Source organism: Sphaerodactylus townsendi, linkage group LG05, assembly GCF_021028975.2.
Source record: "Sphaerodactylus townsendi isolate TG3544 linkage group LG05, MPM_Stown_v2.3, whole genome shotgun sequence".
Taxonomy (NCBI): Eukaryota; Metazoa; Chordata; class Lepidosauria; order Squamata; family Sphaerodactylidae; genus Sphaerodactylus; species Sphaerodactylus townsendi.
Window position 1 is genome coordinate 1,921,789 of NC_059429.1, and position 18,981 is coordinate 1,940,769.

At 52.8% G+C, this 18,981-nt stretch overlaps 1 protein-coding gene across 1 annotated transcript in view; it reads right to left on the bottom strand.

The window, feature by feature from the left end:
- Nucleotides 1-11,678: 11,678 nt before the first annotated feature.
- SEMA6B (semaphorin 6B) overlaps nucleotides 11,679-18,981 on the bottom strand; it is a 163,364-nt gene continuing 156,061 nt past the window's right edge. The window contains exons 15-17 of the mRNA XM_048496503.1: nucleotides 18,685-18,902; nucleotides 14,951-15,082; nucleotides 11,679-12,079 (exon numbers count right to left, since the gene is read on the bottom strand). Coding sequence (XP_048352460.1) covers nucleotides 11,926-12,079; nucleotides 14,951-15,082; nucleotides 18,685-18,902 — 504 coding nt within the window. The 3' untranslated portion in view covers nucleotides 11,679-11,925. The remainder of the gene's footprint in view (nucleotides 12,080-14,950; nucleotides 15,083-18,684; nucleotides 18,903-18,981) is intronic.

The window sequence follows — 18,981 nt, forward strand, 5'->3', positions numbered from 1 at the left end:
GGGTGGGGGGGGGGGGGGGTGGGGGGGGGGGGGGGTGGGGGGGGGGGGGGGTGGGGGGGGGGGGGGGTGGGGGGGGGGGGGGGTGGGGGGGGGGGGGGGTGGGGGGGGGGGGGGGTGGGGGGGGGGGGGGGTGGGGGGGGGGGGGGGTGGGGGGGGGGGGGGGTGGGGGGGGGGGGGGGTGGGGGGGGGGGGGGGTGGGGGGGGGGGGGGGTGGGGGGGGGGGGGGGTGGGGGGGGGGGGGGGTGGGGGGGGGGGGGGGTGGGGGGGGGGGGGGGTGGGGGGGGGGGGGGGTGGGGGGGGGGGGGGGTGGGGGGGGGGGGGGGTGGGGGGGGGGGGGGGTGGGGGGGGGGGGGGGTGGGGGGGGGGGGGGGTGGGGGGGGGGGGGGGTGGGGGGGGGGGGGGGTGGGGGGGGGGGGGGGTGGGGGGGGGGGGGGGTGGGGGGGGGGGGGGGTGGGGGGGGGGGGGGGTGGGGGGGGGGGGGGGTGGGGGGGGGGGGGGGTGGGGGGGGGGGGGGGTGGGGGGGGGGGGGGGTGGGGGGGGGGGGGGGTGGGGGGGGGGGGGGGTGGGGGGGGGGGGGGGTGGGGGGGGGGGGGGGTGGGGGGGGGGGGGGGTGGGGGGGGGGGGGGGTGGGGGGGGGGGGGGGTGGGGGGGGGGGGGGGTGGGGGGGGGGGGGGGTGGGGGGGGGGGGGGGTGGGGGGGGGGGGGGGTGGGGGGGGGGGGGGGTGGGGGGGGGGGGGGGTGGGGGGGGGGGGGGGTGGGGGGGGGGGGGGGTGGGGGGGGGGGGGGGTGGGGGGGGGGGGGGGTGGGGGGGGGGGGGGGTGGGGGGGGGGGGGGGTGGGGGGGGGGGGGGGTGGGGGGGGGGGGGGGTGGGGGGGGGGGGGGGTGGGGGGGGGGGGGGGTGGGGGGGGGGGGGGGTGGGGGGGGGGGGGGGTGGGGGGGGGGGGGGGTGGGGGGGGGGGGGGGTGGGGGGGGGGGGGGGTGGGGGGGGGGGGGGGTGGGGGGGGGGGGGGGTGGGGGGGGGGGGGGGTGGGGGGGGGGGGGGGTGGGGGGGGGGGGGGGTGGGGGGGGGGGGGGGTGGGGGGGGGGGGGGGTGGGGGGGGGGGGGGGTGGGGGGGGGGGGGGGTGGGGGGGGGGGGGGGTGGGGGGGGGGGGGGGTGGGGGGGGGGGGGGGTGGGGGGGGGGGGGGGTGGGGGGGGGGGGGGGTGGGGGGGGGGGGGGGTGGGGGGGGGGGGGGGTGGGGGGGGGGGGGGGTGGGGGGGGGGGGGGGTGGGGGGGGGGGGGGGTGGGGGGGGGGGGGGGTGGGGGGGGGGGGGGGTGGGGGGGGGGGGGGGTGGGGGGGGGGGGGGGTGGGGGGGGGGGGGGGTGGGGGGGGGGGGGGGTGGGGGGGGGGGGGGGTGGGGGGGGGGGGGGGTGGGGGGGGGGGGGGGTGGGGGGGGGGGGGGGTGGGGGGGGGGGGGGGTGGGGGGGGGGGGGGGTGGGGGGGGGGGGGGGTGGGGGGGGGGGGGGGTGGGGGGGGGGGGGGGTGGGGGGGGGGGGGGGTGGGGGGGGGGGGGGGTGGGGGGGGGGGGGGGTGGGGGGGGGGGGGGGTGGGGGGGGGGGGGGGTGGGGGGGGGGGGGGGTGGGGGGGGGGGGGGGTGGGGGGGGGGGGGGGTGGGGGGGGGGGGGGGTGGGGGGGGGGGGGGGTGGGGGGGGGGGGGGGTGGGGGGGGGGGGGGGTGGGGGGGGGGGGGGGTGGGGGGGGGGGGGGGTGGGGGGGGGGGGGGGTGGGGGGGGGGGGGGGTGGGGGGGGGGGGGGGTGGGGGGGGGGGGGGGTGGGGGGGGGGGGGGGTGGGGGGGGGGGGGGGTGGGGGGGGGGGGGGGTGGGGGGGGGGGGGGGTGGGGGGGGGGGGGGGTGGGGGGGGGGGGGGGTGGGGGGGGGGGGGGGTGGGGGGGGGGGGGGGTGGGGGGGGGGGGGGGTGGGGGGGGGGGGGGGTGGGGGGGGGGGGGGGTGGGGGGGGGGGGGGGTGGGGGGGTGGGGGGGTGGGGGATTCTGTGTGTCAGGGAGGGGGAAATCTAACACAGTTTGAATGTCAGTCTGGAGCCCAAATCTAGCATGGAAAAGCCACTAGCCCGCGGGGACAGGTGGGGCCAAATGACCCCGGGCACAACAGCAGGGGGGGGCCCATAAAATCGCTCCCACCCCCCTGCTCCCCTGTGCCAACCTGGCTCAGAAGAGCTGGGGAGGCACCTAAAGGCTGCCACAGCGCCCATCTGAGCTGCCTCCCTCCCTCCCTCCCTCCCTCTCCAGGCCCTTGGGGGCGGGGCTCAGGGGCGCTGCTAGCCTGCTGTCTCTGCAGTGCCCATCCGAGCCACCCCTGTCCCCAAGCCCCACCCCCGAGCACAGGGGGCGCCCAGAGTAGGTGTTGTCCCGGGGCGCCATTCCCCCCTCCCCCCCGATATGCCTCTGTCAGGAGGCCTGTTATTATGGGGATTTTGGTATTGCTGCCTTCTGTATGCTGGGGGTGGAGGAATGGGTTAATTGCATTTCTAACTGACTATCAACTGTCTCCTGTGTGATGTTATGCTGTACCAGGTGCTGCCCAAGGTCAGTGCCCAGCCGTTTTCACCGTTATCTCTTTCACAGTTCCTTTTGGGCGCGCTTTCCCAGGATAGGGGGGTGCAGTCTGCTTTAACTACTGGGTTTTACGTGGGCAAACCTCAGTTCTGGCATGACCAGAGAAGATCCTCAATTCTCAATAAACTACTGTATTTTTACATGAGTTTGTTTCAGTTTCTGGCAGCCTCTGGCCATTGGTCTAGGAATGGGCAACGGATAGTCTGTCAAAGAAGTATCTTGGCCTGTCAGCTGCCTTACCAAATTGTATTAGGGTGTGGCTATTAAAAACCCTCCAATTTTCATCTCCAAGGGTACAATTTGTTCAGGCCCACATGCAGAGCAAAGTCCTTCCATATCCCACACCCAGCAATTTGATATGCATATATACAGTGCTCCTATACATGGAGGTTTTATTTGGTTGTAGATGACAGCCACCAGCTGGGAAAACGTGTATAAATCAAGTGCTAAAACTAGACTAGTTGTGCATAACTGGGGGCCCCAACTGCTAACACCTTTCCTGATGCCCTCCCCCCAAAATGTTTTAGAAAGTGGGCGGGGCCAATGGAGTCTCTGATGAGCCATTGGAGATCTAACAGGTATTGCCAGGTGAGTGTTTCTTGGCTAGCTCAGTTTGCCTACGTGTGTAAACAAGAACCTGTTTTTCAACAGTGCATCCCTTTTAGAAAGCATCCCGTTAATCGGAACTTCTGCCTGAAAAGCTGCAGAGTTACTCGTAATCTCACTCCCTGGCGTCTCCTGGCTGGCTGTGCCCCCTGCGACGGCCACTTTGTGGTTTTGCCCAGTCCCCTGTGGCAGTTTCACTGGCTCAGAAAGGTTGGGGACCCCTGGCAGGCAGGAGGCCAACGGGCTTGCAAAACTGGTCGGCCCCCGCGAGGTACCAGGAGTGCCGAGAAAAGTGTAGAACGCTTAGAAAAAATATAAAGGGAGACCGACCCCCCACCCCCCAACCCTGCTCGGCCCTGATTGTTCCCTCTCTAAATCATCCATGTTGGCCTTTCCTTCAGGTGCGGGAAGGACGGTGCAGAGGACAGGAAGCTTCTCGGCATGGAACTCGACAAAGCCACGGGGTCGCTGCTGCTGGCCTTCCCCCCCTGTGTGGTACGAGCCCCCGTGGCAAGGTGCCACCAACACTCAGGCTGCATGAAGTGAGTCCCTTGCTTTGGTGCTGCTGAATTTAGCACTAAGAACAGTCCTGGAGGGGTGGAGTCTGTCCCTTTCCATGATGAGGAAATGTGCCAAGTCAGGGTGGGATCCATTCATAAATGGGTATGAAAAAGAAGAGGAGGAGGAGGAGTTTGGATTTATATCCCCCCCTTTCTCTCCTGTAAGGAGACTCAAAGGGGCTGACAATCTCCTTGCCCTTCCCTCCCCAAAACAAACACCCTGTGAGGTGAGTGGGGCTAAGAGAGCTCCAAAGAGCTGTGACTAGCCCAAGGTCACCCAGTTGGCTTGTGTTGGAGTGCACAGGCTAATTCTGGTTCACCAGATAAGCTTCCACAGCTCAAGCTGCAGAGTGGGGAATCGAACCCAGTTCTCCAGATTAGAGTGCACCTGCTCTTAACCACTATACCATGCTGGCTCCCGGTTAGAGCAATTCCCTAGCATCTTAGCTTCAGAGATATACTGCCTCTGTACAGGGAGGTTTTCTGTAGCTCCCACTGTCTTCTGTTCATTTTCCCCGGTTCCCGGAACAAACCACGTAATCCACTCTGTGCTTTCGCAGCAAAGCAGGTTACTAGTGTAATTAATAATAACAATAAAATGAAATGGCTTGAATAAAACTGCCAGTCGAGTCTACGGCCTTGGAGGTTTTGCCTGTGTGTTCCCTGAGGCCCACTATATTTTAGGACCACGCAAGGGGTGTTTGTCTGCGGCGCAAGCAAATTCCCACCGAAGGCTGCAGGCGATCCCTCTACAAACCGATATTAAGGCCGTTTGTCACCCGCCACGGGGGCTACCGCCCTGTGGCTGCCCTGATGACGTTTCCGTTCCTAATTGCCACAGACAGAGAGTCAATTATTCACAACTTCCAAGCTTAATACGTGCCCTCCCCAGGAGGAATTGGCAGCAAAATTTAAAACGCAACTGAAACACAGGGCAGGATTTTCACAGAACAAAAGGTCGCAGCCCGGAGGGTTGGAAGACAGTCGCGGCCGATGGATCATCTGAACGAGATACAGAAAGTGGAGAGCGCTGATTTTCAATTTCTCCCACTGGGGTGCTTTTACATAAGCTCACTTGTGGGAGGGTGAAGGATTCGGAGGGGGCATCTGCTCTGGGTATCTTTGCCATTGGACAAAACAGAACTGCTCAGACAAAACCCCGTTGGTCACACCTGTCTGCAGCACAAAAATCCTCCTTTTCTATTGCCTTGTTTCCAGTTCCTTGGAGAAATACAAGCTTCTTCAAATTTCCTGCTTTAATTTCAGTTTCATGTTGGCACAGTATATTTAAAACTGTGGGCAATGCAGGATGTGAAGTTTTTAAGGGAAGGAAATGGAGTTTAACGAGGCTGAAAGCCTCCCAGCCCAAATACAGTCCACCGTCCAGGTAGGTGTGGGGTTAAGAACATAAGAACATCAGAAAGAGCCTGCTGGATCAGACCAGAGTCCATCTAGTCCAGCTCTCTGCTATTCGCAGTGGCCCACCAGGTGCCTTTGGGAGCTCACATGCAGGATGTGAAAGCAATGGCCTTTTGCTGCTGCTGCTGCTGCTGCTGCTGCTCCCGAGCACCTGGTCTGCTGAGGCATTTGCAATCTCAGATCAAGGAGGATCAAGATTGGTAGCCATAGATTGACTTCTCCTCCATCAATCTGTCCAAGCCCCTTTTAAAGCTATCCAGGTTAGTGGCCATCACCACCTCCTGTGGCAGCATATTCCAAACACCAGTCAAGCGTTGTGTGAAAAAATGTTTCCTTTTATTAGTCCTAATTCTTCCCCCGCCACCCACCCCCCGGCATTTTCAATATAAGCCCCCTGGTTTTAATATCGTGTGAAAGAAAGAAAAATTTCTCTCTGTCCACATTTTCTACCCCATGCATAATTTTATAGACATCAATCATATCCCCCCTCAGACGTCTCCTCTCCAAACTAAAGAGTCCCAAACGCTGGGTTGTATCAGATGTGCTTCCCTGGTTTTGCAGCTCTAGACCCGGAGAAAACTAGGACAGGTATTCAATGGCTGATGGGTTTGTCCAGGTGATCCAAAATAAGAGTTTGGAATCAGTCACAGATTTCCATGCGTGCTGGGGTCGTTGCCCCAATTGAAGTGTGAAAAACCCTCGCAGAAAAGGGCCAAGGAAGGCGTTCAGGGATGGCAGAGTGGCGTGGGAAACGTATTAAATAGGTCGCACAGCCGTGAAAACATTTTGAAAACATTTCAGCCTAAAGAATCATTTTAAAGGGGGATTCATTTACGATGTTTTGAGACTGAAAATAAAATGTTTTCAGAACCAAAGGGGGGAAAACCCATGTGGAACTCCACGGAGGAAACATTTTATTCCCTCCCTCAAAATGTTTTTAGAAGGTTTGTGAGGAAAGTCATATCACACACAATTTTTTCCATTTGTGCAAGACCTGCTAGCAATGACTGGGCATCATTACAGTGGAAAGCTTCCAGCACTCGGGGAATGATGTCGTGTGTAAAGGATTCAATGATGTTGATGGTGAAGTAACCTTGAGTGCATTGGGGTGGGGGTTTACTACCAAAGCCTTTTATTTCTGCGTCTATGGAATTCCTTACACAAACTTCCCAAGATACAACCTGCTGCCTTTCATTTCAGGATAATTTCAAATGGCTCAGCCCCGCCGTGAACCCTCTCACGTCGCTGCTTCGACTCTGCCTCTTTCCTTGCAAGATTCAAACCCACCACTCCTTATTTTGGCCTCACGGGCTGTTGCCTGACATCAATTTCTGTGAGAGCCAAGTTCAAATTCCCGAGCGCCCGTGAAGCTCCCTGGGCGATCCTGGGCCTCTCATTCTTTCTCAACATAACCTACCTTACAGGGTCGTTGTGACAGCAGAAGGAGAGGCGGGAATGAATAATGTACTGCCAATGCTGGGGACTGCCAATGAGGGTCACCAACTTCCAGGGGGTCCTGGCGTTTCCCCCGAATTACAAGTGATTCCCAGATTACTGGTCTCCAGAGGTCAATTCCTCTTGTGGAAACCGCAGCTTTGTAGGGTGGCATTATTATAACCCACGAGACTCATGCCCTTCCCCAAGCCAGCCACGCCCCAGGCTTCGCCCCCCCCCCCAAATCTCCACAAATTTCCAACAACAGGGCTGACAACCCTCCCTACAGGTCCTGATCTCTTGGAAGGACAGTGGAGGGGGAAACCTAGGCAGAAGGAATTCCTGCAGCTTTTAACATCAAATGTGTATCGATAAATCTACCTCATATGTAAATTAGATGCGTGAATAAATCAAAATGCTTATCCATTACATATTCATATCGCACAAAGCAAACAGATCTATAAAACCAACGGGAAAGTGGAAAACGTGACGGAAACTGGGATGGCCAAAACGTAAGCAAATGTGTTTTATTTTTATACTGGTCTTCCAGCACCAACTGAGAGGTCTAGAGAGACGCAATCCTTCTTCTGAAGCCCCTGGCGAGAGCGGCCAGATCACCGGCTATAGTGGAAGAATTCCCATCAGAAGCCTCGACTCCTGCTACGGCCTGGCAGGCCAGCAGGAACAAAATGCAGGGGGGGGGGGAAGCATATCGATACTGTGATGTCACTTCTGGGACAGAGCCGGAAGTGATGTCATGCTGCTTTAGAATTCATCAGAGACTCTATGGCCGGGGTGTCCAACTCTGGCGCTTCAGATATTCATGGACTATAATTCCCATCAGTCCCTGCATGTCAGGGACACCTCTGCTCTATTGTAAAACCACCATAATAATCAAGGTAGGTGTACAACAGGTACTGTCACAAATATTACACCCATGCGTACTCCAACTCACTAGGTGAGTATCATTTTAACATTATCTTACTATCACAAATATACAAAAAATTTTTAGTAAGTACACCGTCGGGTATGGCTATAAAACCTCTAGATTAGGTTTTTATTTCGGCAATCCTTTGTCAAGCCAATAATTGTTGTACAAAGTATTCTTTTTCTCACTCCTCTAGGAGCACAACTGTTTTTTCTTACACTAGATAGTTTCCAAACTGAATTTCAAGTTTCACTTGAATGGCTCTTCTTTAAATAGTCCTTCTCTCTGGATATCAGGATCTCATGTGACAGGACCTATTGTAAAACCACAGCATTTCCACTGAACCCTTGAGCAGCATAAAATCCCTTCTGGGTCTGCCCCAGGAACAATGTCATGCCATTGCCACAACGCTCCCCACATGTCCCTAACCTTCTAGCCACTGGCTGGGAATTCTATCTCTAATAAAAATTAAAAAAATGTTGACATGTTAAACCCAAGTAAGGCATTTTAAAAGTGTGAAGCGAGCTGCAAAACTTATCAAACAGCAAAAAATAACAAGTATTTAAATCTGAACCCCCCCTTAGAACTTGAGGTTGGGCCCATAAGCCCCCCACCCACCCCTCACTGGCCCTTGCTCTTAGACCAAAGAGATCAAGGTTCAAATTCTGGTTCAACTTACTGCACCAGTCTCACTAGAGCAGCCAGCTTCCAGGTGGGGCCTGGAGATCTGCCGGAATGACGGCAGATTTCCAGACTTCCAGGAGATGAGTTCGCCTGGAGAAAATAGCTGCTTCAGGAGTGGACTCTATGGGGTTATGTCCTGCTGCAGCCCCTCTCACCCCCAAACCTCACCACCCAAAGCTCCACCCCTGAATCGCCAGGAATTGCCCAACCCGGAGTTGGCAACCAAAGTCTAACCTAGGTCGTAGGGTGTAGTGAGGGTAAAATAGGGAAGAATTTCATCATATCACTCGGCTGGGCCAAAGAGTGGGATGAACTGCTGTTGGAGGGGGGAAAGGTGGAGTACCGAGAAAACCCGATGCAAGCCAACCCGCACGCCCTTTGCTTTCCCTGAAAAGCGAGAGGAAAAGTCACACTTTTCAGAGGCTTGAGAACCCGTGGAGATTCTCTGATCTGAGGCTTGGGGACTTTGGGAGAGGGAAAAACATGCGCATAGCCAAGCAACCAGCCCAAGGCAACATATGCTGACTGCGAAGGAGGCCACAAACGCATCAGTGGGCCACATCATCAGGTACTGCTGTGGTACCTCCCCTCTGCAAATGCTGCCTTCCCCAGCCCCCACCCTCTAGCTCTCCAACCCTAATTGCAGCAGATCAGAAAACATGTCCTGGTCCCCTAAAAACACACAGTAGCTTTAAAAAAAACAAAACAAAAACAACTGGAGAACATCAAAGCTTGGCTTATTCTACACAGTTTTGGAAGCAGCCTCTCCCAAAGTCAGTTAGAAAGAAGATTTCTGCCGTCTCTTTAAAGCTGTAATTATCTCCACTAATTAATTCCGGCTATTTTGTATGTGAAGTTAAGGGTTTAGGGCTGGGTGTGTGGGGAGGGGGGTGAAGGCCAGAGGCGGAGGTATTTCAACCCCCCAGACTCCTTATGCAGTTACATGGTCGCAAAAATGCCGGTGATCACATCTGCAAACACGCGCCAGGCTCCTCCTGCAAAATTCTGGCGAACAACATTGCCTACAGCCCAGTCCGAACCCCTCCTGGTATCTCCTGTTGTGCATTTCTGGCTTGAGTCACAAGAGAAATGATGCTTGATTAATTTCACATAAAACAGCAATTACGGCAGATTTAATTAGAACCAGATCGTCTTGGTGGCGGTGCTTAGGGAATTAATGAATGCGTTTGTTGGTCTGGCCCGTCTGTGCATTCACAATTCCGCACACTCGCAGATTCACACACTGGCAGATGTGCAAGAGATATTTTTCCACTGGACATTTTCAAAACTCCAAAAGCAAGCGTGACGCTTTGAGCCAGAGAGAAGTTCGGCTCACATTGACTGGCGTGCAGAACAGGCAAAGATGGATACGCAAAAACATGCGACTGTCTTGAAAGCTATTGCGCTTCATTGGGGTTCAGCATAATGACGACAGTATGGCCATGCGTGCCACAACCTCCGACCCAAGTGGGATATACAGCTTCCCATTAGTTTTTCATGGGAGTAAAATGAAAAAAGTAAGTTTGTGGTATTCATGGCTGTCGAAAGTGAGATCTCTAGGGAGAAAAAGGGGAGAAATAGTTTCCCAGGGGAGGATGTGGGGTGGGGGTGGGTGTCTTCCACTTCCTTCTCCAAATTGCTTAGGGGGTGGCTTTCCCGTCCTTGGCTCTCATTTCTATGAGGGAGGTCATAAGAGAAAATGACTGGACTGAGATCACCTGACAAGCAGAGGTCTAAACCCAGGTCTCCCAAGGACACGCTAACCCTGGCTATTTTGTGCAGTATAAATGAGGGACGGTAAGGGAGTGAGGCAAAATGAGGCACATTATGCTAATTGTAGTCGTTCAATTTGCATATTGAAGGAAGGTGCTGGGCTATTTTCTACTGCACAGATTCTTCCGAGGCATTCCTGGCTCCAGATGGTGCTGAATTCCCGTTCCAAACTATTCTGCTCCCTGCTCTTTTGACCCACAGAACCCCCCTTTTGATTTGGGTTCCCCTCTGTGCAAAGGGTTTGACGCTTTATGATCGTGTTCCCACGTTTCCCCTGTAAAATGTACCTATTTTGCAATCTTCAATGAGAGCCAGCAGGGTGCAGTGGTTAGAGTGCTGGACTAGGGTATGGGAGGCCCGGGTTCGAATTCCGCTCAGCTGGGGATGCCCACTGAGTTGGGCTTCCAACACTGCCTCCGCAATTGCTGGGAGATTTTGGCAGTGGATTCAGGGAAGGGTGGAGTTTGGGAAGGATGTGGACACATGAGGCTGCCTCCCTTGGTCTGTGTGGTTTTTACTCTCACTTCATTTATTCACGGGTAGAAAATTGGGGCTGGGGGCAGGCAAATTGCTACGCTAGGTGCATAAAGTGGTGAACATGGGCAGGTTGCTCTTTTTCACCAAAGGGAGGGTGGGCTGACAGAGAGCACCTGACTGAAGGACCTCCCGTGAGCTTTATGCCGGAGTGAGGATTTGAACCCAAGTGTTCTGGTCCAGGAACTCTAACCACTGAAAGACACAGCTTTTTTTAGGAGCACCAGTGGTGTAGTGGTTAGGAGCAGGTGCACTCTAATCTGGAGAACTGGGTTTGATTCTCCGCTTTGCTGCTTGAGCTATGGAGGTTTATCTGGGGAACCAGATTAGCCTGTGCACTCCAACACATGCCAGCTGGGTGATCTTGGGCTAATCACAGCCCTTCAGAGCTCTCTCAGTCCCGGGGTGTTTGTTGGTGGGTGGGGGGGAGGAGATTATAAGCCCCTTTGAGTCTCCTTACAGGAGAGAAAGGGAGGATATAAACCCAACTCCTCCCCCTCTTCCTCTTCCTCCTCCTCTTCTCCTCCTCCTCCTCTTCTCCTCCTCCTCCTCCTCCTCCTCCCCCTCCCCCTCCTCCTCCCCTCCCCCTCCTCCTCCTCCTCCTCCTCCTCCTCCTCAATTATATAAATGCATTATTTGGGGAAAGTTTTCGAGTTAGCCACACCACCTTGGTTTTAACTGAAAATGTTTTAAACTATTATTGCAAGCTACATTGAATGACAAGGAAAGGCGGGATATAAATGTTTTAACAAATGAGCAAATTAATATTTCCACTTTTCTTCCCCTGAAGCATAGCTGGCATGATCCAGGGAACTGTGATAAGCAGTCAGTTTTCCAGCACCTTGGTCAATTCAGACCCTCTTCAAACTCACCCAAGACAGTTTTGCTAGCATTCTCAAACATTTGGAATAGCCTGAAATTTCAGTTCAGATCATAAGGCAGCAGATCGCATTCCCCCCACCCTTACATTTAAAAAAAATCAAACTCAAGTCGGATCTTAAGGTTTTTGGATGTATGAACATAAACTAAACTAAACTGGTATCTTTCTAAATCCCTGCCAGGAGGTTTCGTGTGAAGGGACACCTCCTAATGTTTTTTGAAGGTTGAAATTTAGCAGCAGGATCTTTTGGAAACTCAGAACTAAGAAGAAGAATTCTTGGAAGTGCCTGGATGGGTGATCATCACCCTAAACTTCAGAGTCACAGAGACCCCAGAGCTGAGACTAGTATCTACACAAGCCACAACTAACCCTACAACTAACACTGCTCGTCACAATTTGCTGTCCTGGCCTGGTAAGACGTTTTATGAAAAGTCCCATCCCCCCAGCTGCATTTGTGCAGGATGTGAGTCACGGTTTCCATTTTTAGCATTCTCTTACCGAGTCATGGTCCGGATGATCCAGGGTGCGTTGCCCAGGGATGGAACCGACTCGTCCATCAGGGGATGTGTCTTGACGAAATTGAGGATCTCATCCGGAAAGAAGCTGGAGGAATTATAACGCATTCCGGGGGCAGCGCAACCTCCGGGCCTGGAAAGAAAGCGGGAGTCAGGGTGGGCCAGTGGCGTGGATCAGGCCCCAGATTAGGGTGGCCAGATTAGGGTGGCCAACCAGTGTTGGGGGGAGGTCGGTGCGGTCTTTCTAGGCTTAAAATGAGGTTTAGGTCTTGACGCTGCTGCCATGGGGATGTCACTTCCAGAGGGGAAATCATCATTTTGCTAGCGATGAGGGAGACGCTCTGGTGTTTGGCAGTGGTGGGATTCAAATAATTTTACAACCGGTTCCGGTGGTGGGATTCAAATAATTTAACAGCTGGTTGTTCACAAGCACCATTTTAACAACCGGTTCTGCCGAAGTGGTGCGAACCGGCTGAATCCCACCACTGGTATTTGGGCAAAAACTCTATGACAGAACCTATTTTTACCATAGAGTTTCACCCAAATACCAGAGTGTCTCTCTCTCCATCAGTGATGTGATGACATCATTTCTAGATGTGATTAAAATTGTGCCGGTGACATCAATGCTGGAGCCTCATTTTAATCCTGGTAAGAAACTTCTGACCATCTGGATGGCACCAGAGGAAGGGGACCCAAAGTGTGTGTGTGTGGGGGGGGGGGAACCACCCATCCCTAGCAGGGGGTCTGGCAAACTGCACCCCAGATCCATCAAGGCCAGAGTCCCCCTTTCAACAGTGATCAGCTCTCCCAATGACATTTTATCCTACCATCTGGTGTTTACAGGTAGAATGCCTTTGAACATGGAGATTTCCTTTACCTATCATGTTTGAGAGCTTTTGAACTGGCCATTACATTTAGGTAGCTTTGTCAGAATACAAGCAGAGCCCTGCTGGAATGGCCCTGTGTGATTTGGGACCAAGCTACCTCAAGGGCTGCCTAATTCCTTATAAACCTGCTTGTCCACTTGTGTTTAACTTCAGAGGCCCTGCTTGGGTGTCCCCACCTTCTGAGGACTGGCAGGGGCAATTCGGGAGAGGCCCTTCTTGGTTGTGGATCAAAGCTCTTTTCCCAGAGAGATCCCTCTGAAGCCTTCCGTTGCAGTCTTCTGCTGACGGGTAACAACTTTTGGGTTTCATTTGGCTCGATCCCTCAACGGTCCCTCTCCTAACCAATGTTTTAATGTTTTTTGAATGTATTTTTCAAATAATTTTTTTATTTGTAGTCGGACCCATCCCAATACATGCATGTATAACAATTTACATTTTATCCAAACCATCCAAAACATCCAAACCCTTTTTTCCTTCCCCCCCAAAGGAGTTGAGTTCTTCTTAATTTCTTAACTGAGCAGCAGCAGGTTCATTCTTTCCAGCCTCTTCAACCATCTTTCTTCATCAACTCCAACTTCTCTCATCCAGTCCGCATCCAAAGTCCATATCTTCATAATTTCATCCTGTCTATCCGGCCATAATTGGTTCCTTGACATTATTTCAAAGTTTTCTAACTGCACGTGTTCCCAAATGTAATCTAACCATTTCTGTATTGTCCATATTTTCTTATCCTTCCAGCCCAACGCTACAACTGCATGTACAGCTCTTATCATTATTTTAGAAAATGGTCTTTGTCTTTTATCTACTCTGCTGTCATCCATTATACCCATAAACAATAAATCTTTATTTATTTCTATTTTAACTTTCACTAATTTCTCAATATACATCAATACCTTTTCCCAAAAAATTTCCAAGTCTTTACATTCAAGCCACATATGCAAATGAAATGCTTCTTTGTCCCCACAATGCCAACATTTTGGGCTGAGACCCCTGATCATATATGCCAGTTGCTTTGGAGTGAATGTATTTTAATATCCATTTTTAACTCTTAATTTTTTTTAAGGATGGTTGTTTGGAGAGAGGTTGATTTTAATGGTTTTATTAATGTGTTTGGTCCAGCGTGGTGTGGTGGTTAAGAGCAGGTGCACTCTAATCTGGAGAACCGGGTTTGATTCCCCGCTCTGCCACTTGAGCTCTGCCTTATCTGGTGAACTAGATTAGCTTGTGCACTCCAGCACATACTAGCTGGGTGACCTTGGGTTAGTCACAGTTCTTCGGAGCTTCGGAGCACCACCCACCTCACAGGGTGTTTGTTGTGGGGAAGGGAAAGGAGTTTGTAAGCCCCTTTGAGTCTCCTTACAGGAGAGAAAGGGGGGGATATAAATCCAACTCTTCTTCTTCTTCTTCTTCTTCTTCTTCTTCTTCTTCTTCTTCTTCTTCTTCTTCTTCTTGCAAGGGCAGAATACAAATGTGACGAATGAATGAATGAATGAATGAATGAATGAATGAATGAATGAATGAATGAATGAATGTATGTATGTATGTTTAGGCTGGCATTCCATTCCCTCCAGCAGTCGGGCAAATGCCTCTAAGGGGCCCGCAACTACAGAGCGGGAACATGATGACCGTTCTGTGTTCTCGGCTTCTGCTTCCTGGGCCTTTTGGAGGACTTGTGGCTCAGTGGTGGAGCAACTCCTTTTCCTGCTGAAAATCCCCTGGTTCAGCCTCTCCACTGAAAGGGCCATAAGGGAGCTAGAATGACATTTCTCTGCTAGACAGCCACTGCCCGTCAACGTAGACAGTACTAAGCTAGATGGGCCCCTGGTCTTTCTTGATATGAGGCAGCTTCCTATGGAAATCAGAGATAAATTGCCTCTGCCCATGGAAGCTCCATTTTGCCAGCATTGCTCTCGATGGACTTCTCTTCCTTCATGAATCCAACTCTTTTTAATTAAGAACTTGTCTTCCGATATTAGACTGAGAGGCAATCAAACTGAGGGTCCATCTAGAGAACTGCACTTCCTGTGTGGATTGCTCCTTGTAGCTGAGGTATACTGTCTCTGAAAGTGAAGGTTTTATTTACCCATCAACTCCTGATTTGAAATAATTTTTCTTACCGTGGTTTTGGTACCAATTCCTCAGGAACTGGGGTCCAAATTGATTCAGGGGACTTTTGCTCCCGGAAGCGCCCCTCAAACACTGAGGAAATTTGGGCCATATCGAAGGCACAGACAGCAGAGCCAGGGATACTGCAAAAAACAGGAAAGGGGTGTCATATTGGAAGGAAAACATTCCCTGGAGACCCAGCTGCGTATCAGCTGAATGGGTCAGTGGTTAGGTTTGAAACCAGAACTGCCTGCAGACCAAGACCGGGAGCTACAATCCAAGTGTCTCTGGCTCTAATCATGCCTCTGGTACACATTTACAAGAAAACTTTGCTGATGCTCAGACCTTGACATATCGGGAAGTATTACAAGCTGTGTTGTATTCGCTGTCAGTCTGATTCTGTTATCCCTATCAAGAGCAAGCTTTTCAAACAAAGTTAACGTTGTCGAAGCCGCTTTGCAGCGAAATGGGTGAGATCCAGAATTTCCCGTCCACTTACGTATGACTTACCTGCTTCCTATTTGCATGTGAGAATGCACAAGAACATTCTGAATTGAGACTATGTACCTGGACTTTTTGGGTTCTCCGTTTTCAAGGACTTTTCTGCGCTTGCCAGTTTGGGCTGCACACATGTGTTTACTTGTCTTATTTGTTTTTGTTTTATGTATGCTTTGTACGCTGTTCCACTTTATTCACATGGGTAGGTTGTAGTACACCATTAAATAGAAAACTTTCTGTTTATATTCTACAGTGTAAGTTGCCTGTAGCCCCGATGTAGCAGGTCTCCTTAGAGCCGTGGTGGCAAACCTTTGGCACTCCAGATGTTATGAACTACAATTCCCATCACCCCCTGCCAGCATGGCCAAGTGGCCATGCTGGCAGGGGCTGATGGGAATTGTAGTCCATAACATCTGGAGTGCCAAAGGTTCGCCACCACTGCCTTAGAGCATTGCAATGTATCCTGCTACACCCCCCTCCCTTTTCGTATATTACAAATTTATTAGCGGTCAGATTCCGGCAGCTATTCATAATGCAGGAAAAAATGCACTGGCCGACTTTACTGGTTTATTGCCAAGGTTAGATGCCCAAAACACTTTTGGAAGAGCCTTAAATGTAAAGTCTTATGATATGGGATGCGCCTGCAGGCCACAGACAACCTTCCAGCTTTCCTTCTTCCTCCCACTCCAAGAGAACTGGAGTCACTGGGGTGACAAATTGATGGTTAAACAATTCTAAATGCAGACATATGAAGAGTGCGTTACCCTCTCTCCAGGGAACGTTCTGTCTGCATTTAGACAGCAATAAGCAGATAAACACCACCATTAAATTGCATCGAAAAAATCTAGCTGAAGCTCTCTAACTTTTAGCTCAAGCTGCAAGCAGCTGATCTGCCACCTGAGCCAGTCGTGGCCCGGAGCTGATCGTGGACATCCTGCAGTGGCTTTCTTTCTTTCTTTCTTTCTTTCTTTCTTTCTTTCTTTCTTTCTTTCTTTCTTTCTTTCTTTCTTTCTTTCTTTCTTTCTTTCTTTCTTTCTTTCTTTCTTTCTTTCTTTCTTTAATGAAAGGTGCTCCGGCTTCAGAACCCGTGGTTTTCAAATCCCTACTACAATCTGTAATAAATGCTTAAAGAAATTTAAGGAAGCAGGAAATTGGGGCTATAATTCTTTCACAAGCATTGAAAACAGGCACCAGCAGTGGCTGGAATTAAACCCCTTCAGGGCCGGAGTGAGGGCTGAGCAAGGGGGAACTGCGCCTAGGGCCGTGGTGGCGAACCTTTGGCACTCCAGATGTTATGGACTACAATTCCCATCAGCCCCTGCCAGCATGGCCAATTGGCCATGCTGGCGAAGCTGGAAGTGCTCTTACTAACCTAGGGCATGCATAAACCCTGCGCCCTGCCAGGTACCTGGAATGCCCTGGGCAGCCAGCTCACTGGAGCGTGCCTGGTGCGTCGCACACCCCCTGTCCCCTTGGCCCTACGCCACTGCACTCAAGTTCCATCACAACCAACGAAAAGAAGGCCTCACAAGTTTCTAGTCCATGCTAAAAGAGGATAAGATGGCCCAGTTGTGGAAACCCTTGAGTGCCCACAAATGCACAAGATGCTTGTGAGATTCTCCTCACTTAATGGTGAGCCCAGCAAGGGGTTTTCAAGGCAAGGGAGAAGCAGAGGCGGTTTGCCATTGTTTTCCTCTGCAGAGTATTCCTTGATGGTCTCCATTCCAAGTGAAGCCCTTGCTTAGCTTCCAAGATTTGACAAAATTGGGCTATGCCAGGCCGCCTTCCCTCTTTACAGGTATACATGCACCCCGTTTTACTGATGTGGGTATTTTCAAACATCTTAATACAATTCTCCGTACAGCCAAACAGACAGTGGGCTTTTGCAGTGTTCTATTAAAAACATGGGGAGCAGGCGACGCACTTGCAACAGAATTATGGAGCTGTGAACTGCTGCCAACAGTGCGGTATCCAAAATTTAGAAATAAAAATTGGAATGACAGGCTATTTGCAACACATTTGTTTCACTTTAGAAACATGACAGTTATTTAGAACTTCAGAACTGGTGGAGAAATTTGGATGATGAGAATTTCAGAAGATATTTAAATACTAACCCTGTGCTACAGGTGTGTGTGGGTTTCTCCCCAAAAACAATTGAAGTGTGAGAGAGAGAGAGTGTGTGTGTGCGCGTGTGTGTGTGTGCATGCTGGGGTGTGTGTGTGTCACATTGACCGCATGATGTAATTGTTGGCCAAGCCAAGAAATGATGTCACAGTGGCGTAGAAGGTTAAGAGCTCGTGTATCTAATCTGGAGGAACGAGGGTTTTAGTTCCCCACAGCTCTGCAGCCTGAGCTGTGGAGAGGCTTATCTGGGGGAATTCAGATTGGCCTGTGCACTCCCACCGCCAGCTGGAGGTGACCTTGGGCTAGTCACAGCTTCACCGAGGGCTCTCTCAGCCCACCCACCTCACAGGGTGTTTGTTGTGAGGGGCAAGAGGGTGTCAACCTTTGAGTCTCTCCACAGAGGGGATATAAATCCAAACTCTTCTTCTTCTTCTTCTTCTTCTCCTCCTCCTCCTCCTCCTCCTCCTCTCAAGGATTCCGCAGAAGCTCCACAATTTTACCATAGAGTTTACACCGAATCCTAGGGCAGCGAGATGTCATGCCTGAGTTCATCATGGAAATGACATCACCACATCAGTGGATTTATAATTTCTCCACTGCTGGTCTACCAAGCAACAGTTGGCACCAGGGGTCTGCTGGTGGGAGGTTTCTCAGCACAGAAAGAGATGTGGTGACCTCTTGACCCCCACCGAAGAGACATCTAATTGAAGCTGTGATGTCAATTCTGCACCCTCATGGGTCAGGACTGAACTGGGGAAGGACGGAATGCAGCTTTTCCGCACTCTTTATGCCCCAAATGTCAACAGCAGGGCTAAAAAGGACACGGGAGCGTCACGCTGTGTTCCTTCTGGGGTCACCTCCCAACGTAGAATGGGGGCCGGCTCCAGAGGCCTCTGCAATATCGTTGGGCATTCCTGACGGGACTGAACAGGGCAAGCGACCCCCACTGGCCAGTGGCCTCAGCAGCCCAGAATAAAAACCGTACAGATGTGAGGAAATCACAGAGAAACGCACAGAGCCAGCAAATTCCTTCCGATAATCTTCAAAGCCCTTGTCTCACCACATTTCTAGGCCGCAGGTTGAAAACAAGTCTTGGGGCCTGGGCCCCTCCCTCAACCCTCACCTGTTGGTGGTAAGAAAAAAACTGCAGAGCCGCCGATTAGAACCATCCAGCAGGAAGACGTCTGTGACCGACTGGATGACATTGAAGTAGAAATGAGAGTCTCCCGGAACTGAACAGTTGAGCCGAGCCTTCAGGAAGGACGTCCATTGCTTCTCCAGCACCCGCTGCGAGCCACCCATGTCGTTCTTGCAGACCCGGGCCACCCGTGAAACCACCACCTACATGGGGAAGGACAAGCAGGGATGAGGGTGTAAATTGGTTGTGGTGGGTTCTTTTCGAGAAACGTGTGGCGTGGTC